Source organism: Lotus japonicus, chromosome 5 (assembly GCF_012489685.1).
Source record: "Lotus japonicus ecotype B-129 chromosome 5, LjGifu_v1.2".
Classification (NCBI taxonomy): Eukaryota; Viridiplantae; Streptophyta; class Magnoliopsida; order Fabales; family Fabaceae; genus Lotus; species Lotus japonicus.
The window spans coordinates 8,583,842-8,608,641 of NC_080045.1; the positions used below are offsets into that span (position 1 = coordinate 8,583,842).

The 24,800-nt window shown below is 37.2% G+C and overlaps 1 protein-coding gene across 1 annotated transcript; it reads left to right on the forward strand.

The window, feature by feature from the left end:
- The first annotated feature begins 8,855 nt into the window (after positions 1–8,855).
- On the forward strand, positions 8,856–10,840 carry LOC130717328 (CBL-interacting serine/threonine-protein kinase 25-like). The gene has a single exon (XM_057567530.1). It carries the CDS (start codon positions 9,086–9,088, stop codon positions 10,376–10,378), a length of 1,293 nt encoding a protein of 430 aa, XP_057423513.1. The 5' UTR covers positions 8,856–9,085; the 3' UTR covers positions 10,379–10,840.
- Positions 10,841–24,800: the final 13,960 nt, after the last annotated feature.

A 24,800-nucleotide genomic window follows, 5' to 3' on the forward strand; every position in this document is an offset into this window, starting at 1 on the left:
CTTTGTTTTTGATGGACTTGGGGTCGACGTCGTAAAGGTAGAAGAAACTGGTGGGGGATGGGGCGATGCCGACAGCGGCGCTTAGGATTTCAAAACATCGAATGAAAGCCCAGGCGTTAGGGTGGAGTTGACAGGGAGCCGCGTTGATGTCGCGGAGGACGGTTTGGACAAAGGGCGAGAAAGGAAGCCTGATTCCAAGCTCGCTAAACATGTATTCGTACGCAAAGAAAAAATGGGATCTCTTTACGTCGCCGTCTGGCTTGTGAAGCCAGGGGCGATCCCCGGGACTGCAAACCCAGATCCTGAGTTTGGCGTTAAACTCATCGTCATTGGACAAGCCACCCAGGGAGTTCACGAATTGCACAATGGGATCGCTGTCTTGGAAGATGGAAGGTTGATCTATAGCCTCGTGTTTGGGGGCTACTTGGACTGGAAGGGGCAGAGTGGCGTAGGTTTTTAGTCGGTGAGCTGGGATCTCCGGAACCTCTAAACGGAGGCCGCCGGCAGCGGTGGAGTCAGGGTCGCTTTCGGAGGAGGAAGAAGAGTGATTAGGGGAGGTAGGGTTTGAAGCCATTTTTAGAAGACAGTGAAGTGAAAGAAAGGAAAAGATAGGTATGTGTGCGATGTAAAGATAAGGACAGTGGGACTCACCGGAGTAGGATGTGAAGAGTGGGTAGCGGAAAGGGTGATAAGCGACGGCTCCGGAGCGGAAGTGGACAGAGGGAGTTTGGTAAGCGATTAGGGAAGTAAAGAGGGGTCTCGGAAAGGGATGACAGTGGGGAAGAAGGGTTTTTATAGGAGAAGGGGAGAAGCTGGAAGGGTGACGCGTGTTGGACGCGTGTGGAAGGTTGGAAGTCATGATGGTTTTGGGGAGGTGGGTCACGTGCAATGGGGAGTTACTGCGCACGATGGGACGGTTATGAAAGGTGAAGTGACGGTTCCGGAGAAAGAGGGAAATTGATGTAACCAACACATCACGTGGGGCAGCCACGTGAGGCAGATAGAGATTTGAAAGGGTTTTAAAATAAGGGAAAGCGCGAAAAGCCTCGCCACCATAAGGATCAAACACCATCGCCTGACGGGTGACACCAACAACAAAGTTCAGTCGCTCGCCTGCCACCTTTCCCGCCGGCGAGCGATCATACACCTGCTCCAACTTATCGCCAATACGAAGTAGTCGTTCTCGCCGCTTGCGGACTTGTGGACTTGCCAGCTCGGATTGCTCGTCAAGTCAGTGTACTGGGTAACCGAAAATGCTAGTTTCCTTTTGCTCACGCCATGTTGGCGATATAGTTTATTTCTCTTTTCTCAAGCCATGTTGGCAGTGTAGATTCCGGTGTACAATAAGACATGTAAAAGCATTTAAAAGACACACTTAGCTCTCATACCTCGAGCTCGGTGTCTTGTGGACTAGTGGACTGGGCGAGCCCCTAGAGGGGCAACGCCCAGCATGTATCTCGCCCTGAGGCAGGGCCCTGGCCTTCAGATGGGCCTTGACCTCGGAGGCCCAATTGGCCCAATAGGTAGTACCCAAGCTCTATAAATAGGAGGTAGTTATCAAGTGTAAGGCACTTTTGGCTCATTTGATGAAATAACACATGAAATTCTGCATTCTCTCTCTTACTCTCTCTCTCTAGCACAATCTCTCTACCCTTAGGTACTATACCTTTCCTCAATGTTCATTCCCAGAACAACTATGACTAGTTACTGGAAAAAAACTTGTACGTGGGTACTCTTGCTATCACCCCTATACAGAGTTCCACCATCATATTCTTTCAATTTTTCAGAATTTATGATTGTGGAGTATGTATTTTTTTTTGTTACATCGAAAATTGACAAAAAAACAAACGACTAAGGAACACCTAAACGATCCTCCATGATGAGGATCTCCTCCCATGGGGGATTAATCAGCACGTTGAGCGGAGAACTTGGAGATGAAGCTCCCTTCCTAGCTAGCCAATCTGATGGACGATTGTAATCTCTATCAATACGAGCAAGCGAAATGTCCCAGTTACGACTCAGAAGGCCTGAGATTTCCTCCATAATACACTACCAGAAAACAGTCATTTAGCGACGGACCAAATCGGTCGCTAAATGGGCTAAATCGGTCGCTAAAACTGTTAGCGACCGATTTAGCGACTGAATTTCATTGGTTGGTATTACTTAAGTCGCTAAAATTAGCGACCGATTTAGCGACTGACTTTGCCACCAATGTAGCGACCGATTTGTAGCAACCGTTTTAGCTACTAATTTAGCGACGGAATTTAGCGACTGATTTAGCGACGAAATTTAGCGACTGATTTAGCAACGGAATGTAGCAACGGAATTTAGCGACTGATTTAACGACGGAATTTAGCGATTGATTTTGCGACGGTTCCAGCCATAATATAGCGACGGATTTTGCGACAGATTTAGAAAGTTAGTGACGAGTTCAGTGACGGAAATATATATAAAATTAACAATAATAATCTGTTTTGCGACGAATTTCTTTTACTATTAAAAATATGAATATAACCATAATCATCAAAATGATAGGAAACAACAAAACACACAATTTTAACATATCCACAAATTCATCACTGAATCATCACAAAAAGTATACCATGAACTACTTAAACTAGTCTAGTAGTTACAAAATAGTCTATTACATTATACTTAGTCTAATACATTGATAAAGAAACAAAGCTTGACAAAGTTTTCATCCAGAAGCACCAAGATCCTCCTCATTCTATGACTCCTCAGTTTCTGACTCCTCTTGATTTGTGCTTGGCATTGGTGGTTGTTGCATCCTTTCTTCCATCATTTGTATTACCATTCTTTGAGTCTCCTCCAATAATGTGTTTCTCAATTGATCAAATTCTGATCTTCTTACCCATTCAGATGATGAAGAACATGAGCCATGATACTGTTTATTGATAACAGTAGACTCCAATCCCAACCCATATATTCTACCTTTTTTAACCCCAACCACTTCACGCCACACATTTAACTCATTCGGGGGAGGAAGATTTTGCTCAGATGCTCTTTGTGTCTTATCTTCCATTTCACGCACAAATGTACCCTGTTAGCAAGAATTAGTTACAATATAATCAACCATGAACTCTCTTTTACAATACCTAACCTACATTCCATAATTTCAGGCACAACCTTGTATGAGCAGCAAAGACAAAAACACTAAAAGATGTCACAAGAGCCCAACAAATCCATAAATATTTGTCCCATAGACTAGTCCAATACAATTCATGTATATTAAATTAAAGAAGAGTTTAGAATACCATACATCTACATGCTCTGATTTCTTATCCACAAATGTACCATCCTTGCGTTGATGTGTATGGCGAAACGACATAATTAGCGACGGATTAGCGACTGAAACTTCCGTCGCTAAATATAGAAATTTTAAAACAAATAACAAGGAACACTTATCGACCGAGTTAGCGACTTACACATTAGCAGCTGAACTAACGACCGATCACTTAGAAACCGATATGCCCGTCGCTAAACATAGAAAATATTTTAGAAGGGTAACAACGTTCAACTTAGCGACTGAAATAGCGACGGAAACATTAGCAACCGAATATTCGGTCGCTAATAAATAGAATTGTAAATAATTTAGCCACTGAATAATTAGCGACGGAAACTTCCGTCGCTAACTTAAGAAATACAAAAGTGTAAAAGTAATTAGCGACGGATATATCGGTCGCTAAAATATCTGTCGCTAAAACAGTCGCTATCTTATTTTTTTATTTTTTATTATATAGTTTAGCGACGGAATATTCAGTCGCTATTATTTCCGTCGCTAAATCAGTCGCTAATAAGTCAAACTTGAGACATGACCAAAATATCATGGCTTCCGTCGCAACATCGGTCGCTAATTGTGACTGAAATAATTCGGTCGCTAAAGCCGTCGTTAAACAGCGAATTTCTGGTAGTGATAGGGAGGAAGTGCCTACTCTCCTCATCTCTCAAAGACTGAAGAAGCTTTGCACAATCAACGTTGCAAATTACTCGACGGAATCCACGGTCCCAGATCAACAACAGCCCTAGCTTTAGCGAATAAGTCGTGGAGTATGTCTTTTGCAATACACACTATTTAAGTGTGGCGTGTATTATTATTAATATTATACATTTTAGACTTTTACACTCGTAATTTTTAGACTTTTCCCCTTCCTCTCCTTCTCCCTCCTACTCTACTCTCTTCTCACTTCAACAATCTCCAACAGCACCCACAAACACCATCAGCCACAACCCAAGTGAGATAGCCCCCTGATAGCCCTCTGACACCACAAATCAAAACCCAAGAAGAGTCTCCAACGACTAACTACGAACATACCATATCAACTAGTCATCACCACTACTCTTTGCGTATGAGGTGTACAACCACCACCATCAAATGGGAGAGTGGCAGATCTGGTGTGAAGAGTTGCAGATCTGGTCTGGCAGATCCAATCCGGCAAACGACAGCGAGGAACGACGGTGAAGAAATCTGGGTGGTGGTGTATCCGGTTCTCTTCTTCATCTCCTCTCTGTTTGGTTGAGGTTTGGAGTTTATGTTGTGGGTTGTGTTGGAGGCTGAGATGGGTGTTTCTTGGTTATTGGTGGTTTAGTGGCAGAGGAAGGTTGGTTGGGAAGAAGAGGCTGACATTAACATTTTTACCCTCACTTCTTGGTGATTAAATGCCAAGTTCTCGTTGTGCTCATGTTCTCTATTCTCCCAAGGGTTTCTTCAGATCTTCACTTCCAACTCATGTTCTCTTTTCTTCAGATATTCAAAAACCACAAGGGTTTCTCCATGCCCATGCTCGCTGTGCATAAATCTTCCAGGTACTCGTTGATGGCCGATTCATCAAAGGAGGAAAGTGGGTCATGATAGAGTCACAAGTTTGGGATTTTGACAGAGTCACGGTTTGGAGCAAATCCACGGGTGCTTGAAATTTGGGATTTGACGGAAACCATTATGGTTTGGGATCTAGCAGCTCTTGCAATTATAGGGTGTGAAAAAAGATGAAGAAGTGATGAAGATTTTTTTTTTGTTACACAGGAAAATTAAGAAGTGATGAAGATGACTTGAAATAATCTGGTCATTGATGAAAGATAAAATTAGAAATTATGTATTTTGTTTTATTTTTTAATTAATAAGAGAAAGAATTTTACATTTCCCCCTCCCCCTTTACCACCCATTCAATCCTAACCGTTCAGTTAAAGAATATTCTAAAATTCTTTGATCTAACGGTGCTTAAACCTAGTGCACTGATGGTCCAAAAAAAATTCTCCACCCTAGTGGGCACCAGTATTTACATTTGATCTTAAACTAGAGTAGTATATGTCCACATCTAGTACACTATCTTGTATATTTGTGTATGGTAAGTAATAATATTAAAAAAAAGATGAAACTAATAAAACTAAATAATGTAAATTTATAAATATCCATGTAAATTTTTGTGAAAATGTTATTCTAAATGAATTTTTTTAATTAATATTTTAAAATGAATATGAAATGTCTAGTGAGAGATTATAACTTTTGAATCGTGGGGTAGTTATATTCTCTTTTGATTTTAATGAAGGTATTCATAGTCGATAGTCGTGAGATAAATTAATTGTTATACGGTCAGCGTACTAAGAGATAATAAGCTGACGAAAGAGTTTTTGATTTTCCATTTATGAAAATTGAGAATCAAACCTTCAATTATTTATTGAAGCGACAAAGTGTAAAACCACTAGGTCAACTCACTTAGTTTTATAAGGACAACGTACATACACATATTTATAAACAAGAAGGTTAATGAAATATTTTTTTTTTTGATACATCGGAAGATTAACAAGTAAATAAAACGAACTAACTAAACCCAATAATGTCCTTCAACAGAAGGACTTCAAGCTCCGGGGAGGGGGTAGCCAACGCACTGTAGCCAGCAACGGGGAGAAGAGACCCTATCTTCGCCAGACAATCTGCTACCATGTTCACGTCTCGACAGCACCAAAAAAGCTCCACTCGCCAGTTCCTTGTCATTAAAGCATGGATTTCACGCAGCACCCACCCATGGGCATGAAAGCTTGCACGGCTAGGGTCAGCTATCGCATCAATCAATTCTTTGCAGTCAGAGTTGCAAACCAGCTTACGAGTACCGTTGTCCCAAGCTAACCGGAGACCATCCCTCAACGCGAGCGCCTCAGCAAGGAAGGAGCAGCTAGCAGCTTCCAAATATTGAGATATGAAGCCATTAACCCACTTCCCCGAAGAGTCTCGAAGCACGCCACCACCTCCCATGACAATCGCATCTTCTCTATAGCTCCCGTCACTATTAAGCTTCAAGAACTCTGGAGAAGGAGGTTGCCACCTATCAATGAGAAGGTGATTATCACTATGAATCAGATCAGGTTCCAAAATGCGAGTTACATCATCATGCTCATGGCATAACCTCCTCCAAGCACAATCCAACGACCAAGGGTGAGGATCCAATATCATGTTACACCGCCATTTCCAAACGTTCCACAAACCAACCAGAAAACGAGTAGCATGGCTGCCACGAGCCTGGGATTGGATCCAGGATGAGAGTTCCAAATTCCAAAAATCTTTCCAAGCCCAAGCGCCAAGCTTTCCCCAAAGCTCCTTCGAGTGAGGGCAGTCACGCAAACCATGAAGCTCATCTTCACGAGGACCAGAACAACGAGTGCAAGCTTCAGAGGAGGCCAAATTGCAGCGAAAGCGATTAGTGTTGACAGGCAGAGCGTCGTGCAAGCAAAGCCAGACAAAGACACGAATCTTTTCCGGGACAACAAGCTTCCAAACCCACGACCAGTTCTGGACAGCTGCTGGCAATGGTGTGCGATCCCGAAGCCAACGATACCCCTCCCTTACGGTGTACCTTCCATCATTAGTATGGTTCCAAGTAAAAGCTTTGTAGGAGCAATTTTTACTTGATGAAAAAAAAAACACATAATCTTAGTACTCAAGTATATAGTTAGTGAATTTGTTTTCAAATTTAAGTGGGGCAGCTGCCCCATACTCTTCAAGTGCATCCGTCCTTTTGGAAACGTCTATTTCTTAAGAAAAATGGACCCGCACCACCGCTGGGCATATTTGACAAAATTGAGGAATTTTAGACCCCATTCAACTGATATGCAGTTCCCTTTCAGTTTTTATAATGTTTCTTTTATAAAATAATGCCAATTTATTTATTCATATTATTTCAGTAAACATATTATTTTCATGGGAAATATATAATTAAAAAATTTGCAAAAACTTATGAATTCTCCACTAGTCAAACGGTGCAGCTAAACCGGATGCATCAAATATTATATTATAATTTCAGTAGTTGCTATACCAGAAAATATAAAATAAAATCATTTAAGTCTGATTAGTTCAAAATAACAAATTTATTTTATTTTCAATTTACAAATATTTAAAGAGCTATTTGTATAAAACAGTGAAAATATTTGTCATAAAATATTATCATTATAAAAGATCTTTTTTATGGTGTAAGAATTAAGAGAGAAAGAGAAATAAAAACAAAGATATATACCGATTATTAAAAGAAATAAAAAGAAAAGGACAAAACAGCCAATGAATTCAGTTAAGACCGCGTCCTAATTCCGTGGGCTTTCAAAGGGAAAGGGAAATCAAAACCACAGGTGCACCAAAGGTAGGCACGGGTCATACCAGCCCTCAATTATTATTATTATTTTTTATTATTATAATCTACAAAATTTAAACTAAAGTGTCTATTACTAAAACAACAAAATTTCAATATTTTATGATAAAAATTTAAAAGTATTGATTTTCTTTTGAAAGTAAAAAGTATTGATAATAAAACGGAGAGGCCCTTCAAAAAATAAATTAAAACGGAGGAATTTACAAGAAATAATATAGGACTCTCCATTTAAACGGGGGGGGGGGGGGTGGTTTACAAGAAATAATAGGACTCTCCATTATAAATGACAAATAAGAACCAGCAAGTCTTTGACAAAAAAAAAAAACGAACCAGCAAGTCAATTGAGTAATTGCTTTCCATGGCTACACTATAACACTAACAACCAAGGAAGTTTGCCTAAGAATGTTGGTAGGTGAATAAATAAATAACTAAGAGTTAAATACGGTTTTAGTCTCTCACTTATAAACTTACATGTAATTATCTAAAATGGTAGTATATGAATTCTTTTAATAATTTTTAGTCCTGGAAAAATTGTTCCAACATGCGGAACACAGTGATTATTGGAAATTCATGAATTATATTAGAGATGTTGCAATATACTCTTTTGTTTGAAATAAGGACATGTGATGTCATAACGCTTATGTGACAATTTTTTTTCTCAGATCACCGGTCTACATAGAAATCCTAGTCACGTAATGTTCACGTGTATTTTCACATCAAATTTAATCCTTTAAAATTCTTTTTTATCTTTTTTTTTCTTCTTTCCCCCTCCTCCTCCCATTCTCAACCACTACCCAATCTCCACCACCCCACAACATCCACATCACTATTCATATTTCTTCTATGTAATTATGCATTTATTTGAGAATTGTTCTAGTCTTCTCTTAAGTCATAAGGTCTGATGACATTGCAGCCGACCCGGCTTTGTGGGTTTATTCTTAAGCAAATACTTTATCACATCATTATTTATAAAAAAATCATATTGGTCAATTGAATTTGTGAGTTAGTTATTTACATGAGTCATTTAAACAATCCACAACAAACAATTATTTAAACCAATAAAATAAATTAAACAGCTCCACGTCACTAATATATACCACTACGTAATCCGTCGGCACATTGGAAGATAGCAAAAACCTCCCAGATTCCAGAAGCAACAGGTCGACGATGTAGCCCCACCACTAGTTTTAACGTGTCTTTCCCCCTTGCCCTATAAACCTTGGACCATAATCAAAAATCTATGGGCCAATCTAAACACAACAAATCAACTACACAAGTGTTTCAATCACCATAAGCCAAACAGCCCCCACTCACTCTCTTATAACTCCAGTCACACCCAACTCATATTCATTCAACACTCTTCTTTGTCCATCATGGACCAACTCCACTCCTTTCAGATACAAGTAAGTAACTAAACAATCATTCAATACAATATGGAGGAGATGAAGGAGGACATCCTATTCGGGAAGTACGAGATGGGAAGGGTTTTAGGCAAAGGAACGTTTGCGAAGGTGTACTTCGCGAAGGAAATCACCTCAGGTGAAGGCGTTGCGATCAAAGTCATGAGCAAAGCCCGTATAAAGAAAGAAGGCATGATGGATCAAATCAAACGTGAGATTTCCATAATGCGTTTGGTTAGACACCCAAACATCGTGAACCTCAAGGAAGTCATGGCCACTAAAACCAAAATCTTCTTCATCATGGAGTACATACGTGGCGGCGAGCTATTCGCCAAGGTGGCAAAGGGGAAATTGAAAGAAGATCTCGCCCGTAGATACTTCCAGCAGTTAATCAGCGCCGTCGATTACTGCCACAGCAGAGGTGTGTCCCACCGTGATCTGAAGCCAGAGAATCTACTTCTTGATGAGAATGAAAATCTGAAGGTGTCAGATTTTGGTCTATCCGCCCTGCCGGAACAACTCCGGCAGGACGGGCTACTCCACACCCAGTGTGGAACTCCGGCGTACGTCGCGCCGGAGGTCCTAAGGAAAAAAGGATATGATGGATTCAAAACTGATACCTGGTCTTGTGGTGTTATTCTCTATGCTCTTCTTGCAGGGTGTCTTCCTTTCCAGCATGAGAATCTCATGACCATGTACAACAAGGTTCTCAGAGCAGAGTTTCAGTTTCCGCCATGGTTTTCCCCTGAATCGAAGAAGCTAATCTCGAAGATCCTCGTCGCGGATCCGAATCGACGAATCACGATCTCTTCAATCATGCGCGTCTCGTGGTTCCAGAAAGGATTCTCAGCCTCAATTCCAATTCCAGATCCCGATGAGTCCAATTTCAATTCCGATTTGAATTCCAGTTCTGAACAATCGACCAAGGTTGTGGCTGCTGCGAAATTCATCAACGCGTTCGAGTTCATTTCATCGATGTCTTCTGGTTTCGATCTCTCAGGGTTTTTCGAGGAGAAGAGGAGAGGCGGTTCGGTGTTCACGTCCAAGTGTTCGGTTTCGGAGATCGCGTCGAAGATCGAAGGCGCGGCGAAGGGGTTGAGGTTTCGGGTGGCGAAGGTTAAGGATTTCAAGCTGAGACTGCAGGGGATGACGGAGGGGAGGAAGGGGAAGCTGGCCGTGACGGCAGAGATTTTAACGGTGGCGCCGGAGCTTGCGGTGGTGGAGTTTTCGAAGTCCGCCGGCGATACCCTGGAATATGTCAAGTTTTGCGAGGAGGATGTGAGGCCAGCGCTGAAAGACATTGTTTGGACGTGGCAGGGTGAGTAATGCGTGCCACGTGTAATGGTGACGTGGGCCCAGTCATGTGGAGATGGAAGGTTTCGTAAAATTGAAGTGACAATGGTATATATGAGTGATATTAAAGTAGAGTTAGGTGCTTCTACTTAAGGTAGAGTTAGGTGCTTCTACTTAAGGTACTAACAAATTTTCTCTTTGGTTTTGATTTTTAGTCTTTATTCCATGGGTTGAACTTCACATGGATAGTATTTAGGTGACGCTGGACATAAATTGTCACTACATAGTACATAGGTTAAATTTTAATTGTTGTTCAGTGTTATTATAGCATAAATTTTGCATATTTTTGTTTAAACTTTTTCATGTTGATGTAGATATGAGAGGATCTTTAGATCTTTATTAGTTTAACATGTAAATGGATTTGTCCAATTTTAAAAGTGGGCTTTTCACATCTATATATTTCATCAATCTTTTGATGTGATTTTTTTAGTTCTATTTGAATGTGGCTGTGTGTTGAAATTAATTTTCATGTACAAATTTCTAAATATAGTTATACATGTTTTATATACCATTGATAGTATGAATGATAGAAAATGTAGAGTGAGATATAAAAATAAGTGAAAATTATATGTGAGAAAGCAAAGTGTGAATGTATCATTACACATTATTTAAACCTTGTTACTCGTCTAAACATTATTCATCTGCACAGCAATTGGAATTATGATCATAATCGGATCTAATCTAGCAATACCAAAAATCTACTTCGTGAATGAAAGCCAAGAAATTATCATGTTGATGAAGATGAGTGCTTCATCTATGGAAAAGGTGTGTGACGTTTGTATCGATGAATGATATCAACCTTTACATACGTATATGCTTGCATTCCAATCATTTGATAAAATGTTTAAATGAGTATATATGAAAATATATAGATTATTGAGCAAACAACGTTTAGCTTAAAATTTACATCTAATGTGAAATTATGAAAACACCAAACAACTTTAACTTTATTTTTGAAGCTCTTATTTGTAACTTTAACTTGAAGTAACTTTTAGACTTTAAAAAAGTTGGGTCAAACGGTACCTAAGACTGATTTAAGTTCAAAAAGCTTTTCAATGCTTGAAATTTAACCTATTTAATGGAACCTTTAAAAAAGTTCTACTTAATTCATTTAATAAATAAGTCTAATATAAGAAAAAGAGTGTTGCTATTTGGCACGAGTAGCAGGGCACGAGAGAGGCACGAGTGACGTGGATTGACATCTCCTCCCTTATGTTCACCCTTATCTAATTAGTTACCAACCTGTTGCTTCTCGTCTGCGAATCCTCTCCATGAGACAACCAACAACAACCTTGTATTTCTGCACCGTCCCTTTGCAAAAACACTGTCATGGAGAGGAGATTTTTCGATTTCAACCACAACTCCACTCCCTTTCACTTTTTCCAAACCTTTCTTTCCTTTATGTGTTTCCTTCCTTTTTATAATTGCACAGTGTTTGCAAGAAACTACCAAATGCAGAGTCAACAAGGTGGACGGAGGGATGAACCAAAGGTTTTGGGCGTGACGAAAACAGGGATGATAGTGGCAACAATTTATGAACCAAATGTTTTGGGTGCGGCAACAGGACGACGACACAACTCACTTCAACGACGGCGTGATGGATGGGGAAATAACACGGGCTTGAGATCTAGACAACTGTGGTCAGTGGAAAATGAGGCATAGCCGACGGTGGAAGATGGATGGGCAAGAAAAGCAGGCTGCGACAGGAAATTGGGTTGTTACCATTCACACCCAAGGAAGCGTGTTAATGAATGTGAAATGGGAGAAACACTGCTTTTTGAATTGTCGTGCGATTTCATGCTTAAAAGCCTCGTGCCATTAAGCATTTTCCTAAAAAAAAAAAATCATGTTTGAGTTGGCTCTGAAGTCCGATCATAGAAGAATTTGCTTTTAAGTAAAGATTGAAGTTCAAAAAGCTTTTATAGTGCTTTAAATTTAACATATTTAATGGAATGTCGTAATGAGTAAACGATCTTTAAAATTTAATTAATTAAAATAAAATATACTAAGATTGATTTAAGTTTGAAAAGCTTTTTCAATGCTTGAAATTTAATCTATTTAATGGAACTTTTTAAAATTTTGGTTTAATATATTTAATGAATAAGTTTAATATAATAAAAAAAATCATATTCTGATTACTCTTAAGCTCCAAGACATTGTAGTCAACCCACAAAAAATTGATTTTAAGTAGACACAATAAAAACGGCCTGCACGACCTGGTTAAAGAACAAACTATCTCGATCTAAATGGAAAAACTATACACTCAGAAGCTTCACTTAAGGACTTCCCTAATATTTTCTGGGACACCATACACATATAAAAAATGTCATAAATACAAATTTTTTAATTGGAACAAAAAAAAATTTAGTCATTTTCGATTATATAAAAAAAAATTTGAGCCAAAAAAAAAAAAAAAACACAAAAAATCATGTACTCCCTAACTACCACAATACCCAAGGAGTCCGCCAGAAGCAACTCCTCCATGCTAGGGAAGAGATCCTGAACATGGAGGAAAGAAGAGACTTGAAGCGCACCCGCTTTTGCCAAGAAGTCAGCACAAAAATTTTCTTCTCGCAGGATATGCTCTATCTGAGTCACCCAATAACGCTTCAACGCACAAATATTGCTAATAAGCACAACAAAAGTATGGTGCTGTGAAGGAGGAACACGCACTAAAGAGATGGCCAACAAGGAGTCAGAAAAACACACCACACATATGTATTCCAAGTTCCAAGCAAGCTCTAAGCCATGAAACCTGGCAACCAGTTCCATATGCAACACGGAAGCTTGGCCGCGGTAGCCTAAGAAACCAGCAATCCATAATTTAATTTAATTTTTTTATCTTGTAAAATTTATAATGTTGATTTATTTTCTAAAATTTAATTTAATTTTTATATAACCACATGTTTTTTTAAACATGAAAATAAAATGTGACAATTATATAAAAATATAAATATTAATATATTATTTATAATTTTAAAAGTACATTGATTACTTTATTTTTTTTAATAAATCAATAATATGTTAAAGAACATATACAAAAAATTAGGTTGCTGTTGTTGTTGAACTTCCTATTTAAATATGGCAGTTGGAATCTTTATCCTTTGTTTACACATTGATTACTTATCTTTTATCCGGAGCCAATGAGACCAGGACAACATTACTGTTACGTATCTGTCTTCTGAAGGGACAGCTTGACTTTTCAGCGGGTAGGGATAAGGCACTCTTTAAGACTCAAGTCTCAAGTGCATGATGAAAGGCTCCATATGGTGTGTAGAGTGTAGACAAAGTGGAGCATAATAGAAAAAGGAGAACAATAATAAGAAAGAAAAATAGAAAAAAACCCAAATGTTTTGTTCTAGATAATGCAATCAACTACATGTATTGGTTTTTTAAAACTTCACGTCATATCTTGTGTTCCTATATTATCTTAAAATATTGCAATGATAATATCTTCTTGTATCTTATTCCTTACACTTTATATCGATCTGTGACATCTGTCTATGCTTTATGTTCATGAATTAGGACCGGGTCCAACCTTCGGACGTTACCTTTCCTTAATCCTCATAAATAACACCGCTAAAGTTTTTAAATTAAATTTTATTAGTTAACATTGAAACATATGTGATATCACTAAATATAAGTTAACTACGTAAAAATTTACATCTTTTTCCATCTTTATCCTTACACTTATTGCTTTTTCAAATTGAAACTAACTTTTATTCTCTTTCCTCCTAGTACTACACACTTAAATAGAGGTAGATATAAAAGATTGTAGTACCATTTTTTAAAAAAATCAATACATCAATTACGACTTTCTTAATAAGCGTAATTAGGTACATAAGCATTACAAGAAAAAAATAGTGTATTGAAAAGTGTGGAAAAAGAATGTTAATGATATCAGTTAGTTGGTATGGACTTCTTTTATAAGAGCATCTCCAATGCAGGGTTCTTAGTTCTTATTTTTTAGTTAAAAACTAAGAACTAAGAACTTTACCATTGGAGGTGCTGACATGAAGTTCTTAGTTCTTAAAAATAAGAACTCAGTTCTTATATAAGAAGTTTTGCTTTTTGAGTTCTTATCTTAAAATATTAATTATTTTTCTCTCATTCAAATTACTTTATTACTTTATAAGTTTTGTTTTTTACTTTATGAAAATAAAAAGTATAAATAATGTGGTTGGTGGGACCAAATGAATAGTGGTAAGAACTAAGAACTCATGGTTAGAGCAAAATTGTTTGAGAGTTGCTTAAGCACATGTGGCAATACGGGGCCACATGAATAGTGCTAAGAACTAAGAAATAAGAACTAGCATTGGAAATGCTCTAAGGTTGTTTGTTTGATTTTCACTAATGTTAGGGCATTATTGGTGGTGATTTGTAAGTACTTATGTAAGCAACATATGATCCTAGAGGCATGCCTTGACCCATGATGGTGACCGGAGTTGTACCCATCCAAACTGTGTTTAAAAAAAGTTTTTTTGGTACATTAAAAATATGAATTACACCATTTAAGAATTGAACCTTGGACCTTCCTCTCCCCAAAGGTATGGATCATTTTTTACCACTTAAGCTATCATTCGAGGAGAAGAAACATAAAAAATTCCAAGTGAAAAATAAAACTAATATTCGCCATCAAATCATTAGCAAGATTAGCCCCGAATTTAATAATTATGCATTGCTAATGTAATAGTTTTTTTAAAAGAATATAATTAGGATGTATTGTTTTACCACTTCACAAATAAATTAAAAAAATTACTGAAAAATAAACATCAATAGATATGATGTTTTTTTGTACATTGAAAAGATAAATTGCATTCGTCAGGAATCGATCTTTGGACCTCCCACTACCCAACCCATATGTCCCTCAAGCTCTTACCACTTGAGCTACAAATATGATGTCAGATAATGTATAAGAATTAAATTCTATCATGAAATGAAGAAAAAGAAAACACACTATGGTTATAGTTACTTTGAGGCAACATCTATCATTAAAAGTTTCATTTGGATTAAATTTTTCAGTTTAATTGCTTTTGCTCCTTAGCAATGTTAAAATAATTAACGAATTTTTTCAGATGTGTTCATTTTCTTTTTGGTACATTCAGATGTGTTCATTATAAGAAAAATGTTTTTTTTTTTTATTTGGAGCGAGTTTATAGTAGATTAAAAAGTCATAATTTTTAGCTGTTTTAAAAAAAAAATTAATTTTTAGAGATTTTGACAAAAGTATATAAATTATACAATAATAACTACCCGCTAAGACATTCTTAAAAAGCAAATGAACAACTCGATCCGGAGGGGGTGCGAGGCGGGCAACGCCACATTGAAGGTGTGCGGATACTTTTTGTGCCAGGATTTGGTGCTGGCGCTTAGGGGTGTCCACCGGTCGGTTTCGGACGGGTTCGGGCCAAAAAAGCTAAAACCGACCAAAACCGACCACCACACATACTGGACCGCCACCGTCCGATTAAGCTATCGGTTTTCTCGGGTTCCGGGTTGGGTGGATTGCGGGTTACTCGGGTGGGTTCGTGCGGTTATGTATTCAGATCCAGAATTTTGGCAAAAAAAAGAAGAAGAGATGAGTGTGAGAAAGAGATACAGAGAAACCATTCCGATTTGAGAAAACAAAACAATAGAGATAAGAGTAAGAAGAAGAAAGATATAAAAGACAGAGTTGGTCCGCCGCCGCAGTGCTGCAACTATTATGTCTTGGTGGTGGTGAGGGGTAGCTGCACGATGGGTTCAAGGAGGAAGATGTGGTTGGACTGCTACTGTGTTTCAAAACCCTTGATTGTGGAGCATATAACCCACCACATAATCGGTGGTCTCTTCACTTTCAATAACAAAAGAGCTTTTACTTTTAAAATCTTATAAACAATTAATAAATGAGTTATAGAGTTGTATACACGTTTTTGGAGAAAGAATATAGTATATTTAAATGTGTTTGCAGCTAGCTATGAGAGAAAGGTTTATAGGTACAGTAGCTATATGTTGTAAGTATAATGGATGAAGTGACACAAAGAAAATGAATAGACGGTAAACTATATTTAATTGTTTTTATTATCACAGCTTTTGAGACAAATATTGGAAGTTGTGTTTGTATCAGACCTTTAGCAGGTAATAAGTAGTCCCTCCGGTCCTATTTATAAGCAACAAAAAAAAAAAACACATAGTTTAAGAAATGTAGTTAAACTAGGTAAAATGCATTAAATATGTCTTGAATCAAAATAAACTTCCAAAATTACCCTTTGTTATTAATGTTGGAAAGTGAGAAAGAGAGAGAATAATTAATGAGACACATTTTACAAGTTAGAATTAATAAGGGCATCATTGGAAAAAAATAATTAATATAGCTCAAACTTTCATTTGGTTCTTATAAAAAGGACCAAGATTTTTCTTCTCTTTCATGCTTATAAATAGGACTGGAGGGAGTAGTTAAATTCTTACATCACATGCGTACAGATTGAACAAGTGTATGGTGGGGCGGTCGGTTCGGGTACCGACGGAATTTTTTTTCCATATCCGCACCCGACCGTTGAAACCGCTTCTACCCACGTCTTGTACACCCGCACAACCCGTTATCCGACCCGACCCACCCATTAATGCATAAAAATTTTCGGGTTTTACGGTTTTCGGGCGGGTCACGGGTTGGTGGACAGCCCTACTGGCGCTTGAGCGCCCTCCCAAAGAAGTGAGACAACTGTCTCACTTTCAAAGCAAGACACCTTTCTTAGTGTCTCACTTTCAAAGTGAGACAATTATCTCACGCTGATTTGTGTTTTCTATTTTGATATTTAAAATTACTTATTATATCTTCTCTCATATCTTAATAAGCTCATTAAAGTAGCTTTTCAAAAAAAAATGTTTTCAGCTTTTTTTAAGATAATGCTTTTTTAAAACTAAAACAAACATCTTCGAATTTATAAAAAATAATTTTTAACTAAAAATAGATTTTTTTTCTTTCTAAATATAAGTTGAAACAAACGCACTCATAATGACAAAAAGGTGTAGGAGGCACATGGCAGACACATATCTCTGCCCTCTCTGTCTTTCATTCCGGGAAGACTATTTGCACCTATTCAGATATTGTAGCGCTGTCAAGGATTTTTGGGCAGGGGTGCTACGTGGTGGGATTGAAGTTGGGTCAGATTTCTTTACAGGTGAGAGGCATTAATGGCTAGATGCTGTCAAACCTGTGGGGTGATCTTCTAGGTGGTGAGGGGGTGGATTAGCCTAGGTTTTTCATTACGGTGTTGTGGGGATTTGGTAGTTGCGGAATGAATTTGTTTTCAACAACAACCCGCCAACCCTTGCTCGGTTATGGGGGTTCGTGAGAGCTATGGCTATGGAGGATCATGCGATGGAAGAGGTAGGGGACAAGGCTGTGTTGAGAGGTGAGTCGGGGGGGGTGTCTTCGTTGGCCAGGCAGCGAGGAATCAGAGTTCTCGGTGGGTAGTGCCTGAGGAAGGGTGGGGTAAATTCAATGCAAATGGGCCAGTCTCAGGGGATGGTGTTGCGAGCTGCGGGGCTCTAATGGAGGATGGATGATCGGGTTTTGCTGGAACTTGGGAGATCTTGCATTTTCAGGCTTGTTCATGGCAGAGTTTTCAACGGTCCAATCGGCAATGGAGCTCATTATGAGCATGGATATCTCGTGAGTAGTCGTAGAGACCGACTCATTGGAGGTGGTGAGGCTGCTCTCTTCCCCACTGGATGGGAACCACCAGTTTCGAGACATGCTGCTTTCCATTAAGCAGACGCAAGGGGATCATGGTGTTATGGTGTTTAACCATACATACAGGGAGTGCAATTCCCTTGTTGACTACTTGCACGGATTGCGCGCCATTTGGCATTTGGTTCCCATATTATTAATCACCCTGTTGGTGAGTGTCATAGTCTGTTAGAGCGTGACTTGTTAGGGGCGTTGTCCCTAACTCGTCAGTGGCTCGTTGTTAGTTTTTGTTCTTTGTCTGGGGCCTCCCTATTGGGGGAGACAGGGGAGCCCATGGGCCAAGGAGCAAGACACCAAGAGATCTTGGACACCACATCTTAACCCAAAACCTTAAGGCATTAGGTTTATGAGTCACATCTCTTATAAAGTCTTTTCCTCACCCACACTTAACCAATGTGGGACTCCAACTCCGCACTTGAATTCTCAACAATCTCCCCCTCAAGTGCGAGTCACCTCCACATTATCATGGCCCCCCTCCGCGGAAGCTTATCCACTCTTGCACCGCCGTTCGCTTCACTGCGTCAACGGAACCCGCCGCCTAGCCAGACCGCTAGGAAGACTTTCGACACAAGGAGCCGTAACCATGGCTACACCACACCAACCAGGCTCTGATACCACTTGTTGGGGAGAGTCACGGCGAGGACCCATGGGGCAAGGTCGAGGGGAAACACCAAGGAGATCTTGGACACCACATCTTAACCCAAAACCTTAAGGCGTTAGGTTTATGGGTCCATCTCCTTATAAACTCTCCCTCTTACCTTGACTTCTCTGATGTGGGACTTGACTCTAACACTTGATTCCAACACTCCCCTCCTTATTACAAAAAGAAATGACATAAAGTTATCCTAAGCCTAAATTTTATGGATGGAGGAAACATGAATGCAGGCAAAGCTAAAAAGGAGACATGAGTGGCGTAATTGACAGTTTTGGAAGAGGACAATGAGGAGGAGGCAGAAGGAATTGAGAAGGAGGTACCGTTTGGGGTATTGAGTGTATCATCCCGACTTTGACGACTGGTCTAACGGTAATAACACGAGTTTTTCCAGCATGTTTTGTCCTCACTCACGTGCTTCTTGAGAAAAATTTAACTCATCTCAATATTGCTCTGATGCAAGCACACTCAACCTTTAAGTTTTTATGAGTTGGCCTCTTGAAAAAAATATGCATCTTATTGTCATGACTAATATCAATCAAATCTTTTAGGACCTCCTCAACTATAAAGTCTGATATTTATACAGTCTTGAAATACCTCTTCTTCAAGTGCGAGATCGATTCATTCCTATAACAGATTGCGAGAAGCCGCTCATTGTCATAATAGTGATTTTCAGTCAAAGTCATGAATGCACGTCAAGCAACTTATAGCTGCTATATCTAACAACTAGATATGATACCCGTGCGTTGCACGGGTTCATTTACAATATTTATTAACATTATCTAAATGTTATTATATGTTAAATCAAAATTAGATTAATTTTTAAATAAAAAAACAAAAAATTGTGTTAAGACATTTTAATAAATAGTTTTACAATTTCTTTTGAAAATATTTAATATAAATATTACTAAATTTAATAATTAGTAATAAAGTGATTTAAGAAAATTAATAATTTATTTAGTAATATGAAAAATCATACAGTTAATTTTAAATATTTTGAATTAAGTAATAAGTTACTAATATCAACATATTAGTTTTAATAGTATATTTTCATAATTTATAATTTATACCTGGAAAGTCATTTGTCAGAAGCGATAACCACAATTTTCCAAATAGTTATACACCTGTTAAGACTAAAAATAATAATTTAATTTCAACTTTTTCAATTATAAAAATTTATATATTTAATAGAGTAAACATTATTTAGTAAATTTAAACTTTTTAACTTTTGTAATAATTATTTCCTCTGTTATGCTTCCTCAATTCATTTTGACTAATATATAATGAATTAAAATTAAAGTATATTTAAAGATTTTTTTGATACATAATATGCACATATATTTTATTTAATAGTAAATACCCTATAATAAAATTTTAAATTTTAAAAATTGTTATCGAACTTATTTATTAATAAATATTATTTGATGATTGACTAATTTTAATTATTAATATCTTTCATTCTTGCAAAAGTTAAGTCCAGTTTTAAGTTTTTAAATATCATTATTTAATGAAAGCTCGAGTCGTTTTAGAAAATTCAATTTGTTCAGTTTTTATTATTTATTATTTATTTAATATATTTATCACAAAGGAGAATTTTTTTATTGTTTATTTCATTTTATTTATTATTATTATTTAAAAATACTCCTCGTGTTGTGATGAATAGTTTTAACATGAATTTTAGTTGGTAGTTGATTAACTTATTGCTTTGTAAATTTTATTGATTCATTATTAGTTTAATGTATATAATACAAAGGAAATTTTTTTTTTCTTGATATATGTATAACAAATTTTCAAGTGATTTAGGCAATTTTATTCATTTTATATATTTTAATTTATTATTTTATAGAAAGGAAAATGTTAATGCAAAGGTTCAAAGTGACTTTTACATTTTAGTAGGTAGTTGAATAGATTTTTTACTTGAGAAATTTTATTAAGTTTTTAATTTTATTATTAAAGATATCTTCTTTTGAAAGTATTATTAAAGGTATTAATACAAATGAAGTGTTTTATTATTTAATGCATTTAATGTAAAGAGTACAAAATCTCAAGTCTCCTTTATATATATATATAGATTATTGCTTGGATTTGTTTTGTTTTTCGTTACTCCTCAAACATTGCTAGAAAGAAGTGCTATTATCAGTAAATTGCAGTATAACTCTTCTTTATTCTCATTCTCATTTTCTTTTTTATTTACTTTTTAGTCATTTGCTTATGAGAAAAGCTACTTCTATCTGAATGCCAATCCAAATATGTCATTAAATTGTTCTCTTTTTTATTTAATAAGTGATGTGGATTTTCATTGTCTATTGCAATTGGAGCAAATGGACCACACTAACAGAAAAGAGGATATTCCACTTTCGGTTAGTTGTTATCGATTGTTCGTTTTCACTTCAGTTGGATGGTAAGAAATTGTTAGTTTTCCATTTGCAATTATCTCTAAATATTTGATGTTAACTTCTCATTGGATCAAATATCAATCGAAAAATATCTTCAATTCGATAGCTACTCCTTTCCCTTTCTCTCGTCTCTCTTTCTCCACTCGCTCACATGGATGGCTATCTTAATCATCTGACAATAATAAAACAACAAAGGATCTATAAATTCATAAATTCATGGCCATATAAAATGTGTCGACATGCAGTGGATATTTGCAAATATAGTTTTGCACTTTTGTAAAACACTTAAAGGGACCGCATCTGTCCCCGTATGATAGTTAAAGTGGTAGGAGCTGAGAGATGTATGAGTTGGATAGGGAGAGGTCCGAGGATCGATTCCTGCCGGGTGCAATTTATCTTTCCGATGTACCAAAAAAAAAAGGACCGCATCTTTTTCTGATTGGCCATTTTTTTAGAATTTTCTTTCAGGGAGGGCAGTTTTATCGTTTTGCAAAGGTTGATATTTTAACTTGCACCTACATGTTCTCAACTCTTAGGCTATGTTTGGCACGCCTAGCTGATAAGCTAGCTGAAAGCTGAAAGCTGATAAGCTAGCTGAAAGCTGAAAAACTGTGTGAATGAAATAAAAGTGTTTGGTAAAACTAACTGTTGTACAAGCTGAAACTGTAAAATGACATAAAAGGTGGGGTTGAAGGTGCTCTAGTGTCGTGGATTTGGGAGAACCTTAGAAGAAGGTTCTATGGTTGTGGTCTCTTCCAGGTATACCTTTTTTTTTTTAATCTTCTTCCATGTTTAACCCATTGTGTTTTGTTGGGCTTCATTCACATGCTCAGTTTGGAGAGTATGCAAGTTCTTTGAATTGTATGATAAGGTGGGGAATGCAAGGGAGAAGAAAATGATTGCTATGCTATCAAGGAAGATTGAAGACATGAACAAAAAAAATCACCTTCCTAGTTTGGTGTTTGGTCATTGCCATGATTTTCATCTGGGTGTTGATAGTGGCTAATGCAACTAAGTAAAATTTTTTAGGACAATTTATTTGGGACAATTGTGTTTGCTTATGCAACTATGTGGAAATCAATCAGGTTATGGAGCCAAGTAACAAACTAGGAATTATGTTTGGACATTTTCATGAAGTTATGGGCACTCAAAAGTTGTTGTACTTGGATATTATGCAAGTAATGCAAAATACTGAGTTTCATAAGGATTTCCCTGTTCAAGTTCTATCTCATTTCTTGATCACATTTTCATATAGGATAGTTTTAAACGAGGAAATATTTCAGAAAGAGAAATAAATGACAAGGCTAAACCAACATATAAGTCATCATTGCATAAAGCTAAAATGGCAAGAGTAGCCTAACTTAAGAGAAGGTGTGGAGATATAACACGCAGTATGATTCAATTTTCTGGCATCAAATAATCAGGCAGAGTATGAGGCTTGCATAGCTTGGCTCATGAAGGTAACCTTCTATAGTGATTCACACGTGATCATTTCACAGATAAAGGGAGATTCTCAAGCAAGAGAAACACTCGTGCATGTTGAGGTATCTTAATCACGTAAAAGAGTTAATCACTAAGTTTGACGAGGTGGATTTCATCCACGTTCCCCAATAAAACAACATGAAAGTAGACATCTTATCAAATCTGGCCAACACTAGAAAGCCAAGTAATAACAATAGTTTTATCATGCTGTCCTCGCTTGGTTTCGCACAACAAGGTAGCACTCATCTCCAACAAGTGCTTACATATGGTGTTTCATTTCGGAAGATTAAGGATGCTTGTGTTGTTATGTTTATCCTTGCTCTGTTTTTTTTTCTCCTTCTTATTTTCACCTCTCATCTTGTACTTAAATGAGATTGAAGAACCCCTTGTTCTTCTAGTTATATCATTTTGCCTTACCTGAAACAATAGTTTTATCGTCCAAAAGGTGGTCGAAAATCCAAGCGGTGGGTTAAAGACCATACTTATGATGAAAATAAACAAAAAAGGCTCAATGATTGAGCCAATCCAGGCCTACTGATGGCTCCTTTACAAGTGTACAGAGTTGCCCGTAGTAATAAATTATCGATCACTCGAGGATTGTGATTCAATTATAGTTTCTATTAATTCTCTTATTTGGACTTATAAAAGTAAAAACCAATTTCAGGTTTTATAAGTAGTGATGTTGAACGCAATAAGTAACACGGAAAATTAAATAGATTTGATAATTCAGTTGGGAAAATAACACTCGGGTATGTTTCACCTATTTTTCCTATGCTTCAATTTTAACAATATTTATATGAACTCAATAAACCTCTCTTCGGCGATCTAACCTTTATTCTAGGATATTGATAACTCACACGCCTTAGACTTCTAATTCAATTACTACGTCTGTTTTACGAGCACCTAGACCAGGGAATTGAAGATTAAGTCCTAATTGAACTAGCCAATGCAACTAGGTTCTACTCTTAAATCAAGCTATAGGGAACACCTAATCTAATCGAATCCTTATTTCCCTAATTCCGTATCAACTTCCGTTCTCCTAGAAATTAGCAAGTTCCTTGCGTGCACTCAAGAATGAACAATATAAATTGATTCAATTACGAAGATTGGAAAAGTGAATTCATATAAATAACGATTCAAATCAAAACATCATTCAAAACTAGGGATGACAATACGGGCTGTCCCGCCAACCCGTCCCGCCTATAGTCCGCCACAAACGGGGCAGGTTGGGTTGGCCCGCCAAAAAATGGGCTCTAAATCGTAGCCCACCCCGCTAAAAGGCGAGCTGGCCCGTCAGCCCATGGGCCACAATGGATGGAAATAAAAATTATATATTTTTGATAAATTTTTTGAAATGATTGTAGTATTATGTTTTTTCTAAAAGATAGGAGGCATGACCAATTTCAACATTGTTACATTTGTGTTTACACCAAATTTCCATGAGTCTTTTTTTACAATTACGTAAATGCACATATAAAAGTGTAACCAAGAATGCAAAATTGCAAGCAAATGAATAATAAAAATCAACATATATGATTTTACATGCCAATTGTTATTTATTGAGTATTATATATTTGAAGGTTTTCTTATTGTATGCAATTTTGGGTATTTTTTCAATTTTTTTGAAACTCAATCTTAGAAAACTAATTCTAATAAAAGGATGAATGGTGTAAGTAATAAAAATAAGAGCACGTATAACTTGATCGTAAGCACATGTACAAGCATTTAGTTGTTGATTGATTCTGCTCTTATTAAAAAAATTGGAGTTGTTCCAATGTTTCTTAGTCTAAAGAAATGGTTGTTTGTGCATATATGAGAGGCATAAAAAAATAGTGACTTTCTTTGTGGTAAAGAGTGTAGCTATTTTTTGCCCAGCAAAACAAAAAAATAGTAGCCCAAACTCCCCCATAAGCAAAAAAAGAAAAAAAAAAGGAACCCGCGGGCCAGCCCGCTAAATTGCTGGCCAAAGCGGGCCGGGTCAAAAGAATTTATGGGTTACATTTTCCTGCCCAGCCCGCCCCAAAAGGGTGGCGGGGCGGGCTGGCCCAACGGGCTAAGCCCATATTGCCATCCCTATTCAAAACGGATTCACAACCCAAGTATTAAAAGAGATTTAGCCAAACATGGCTTCCA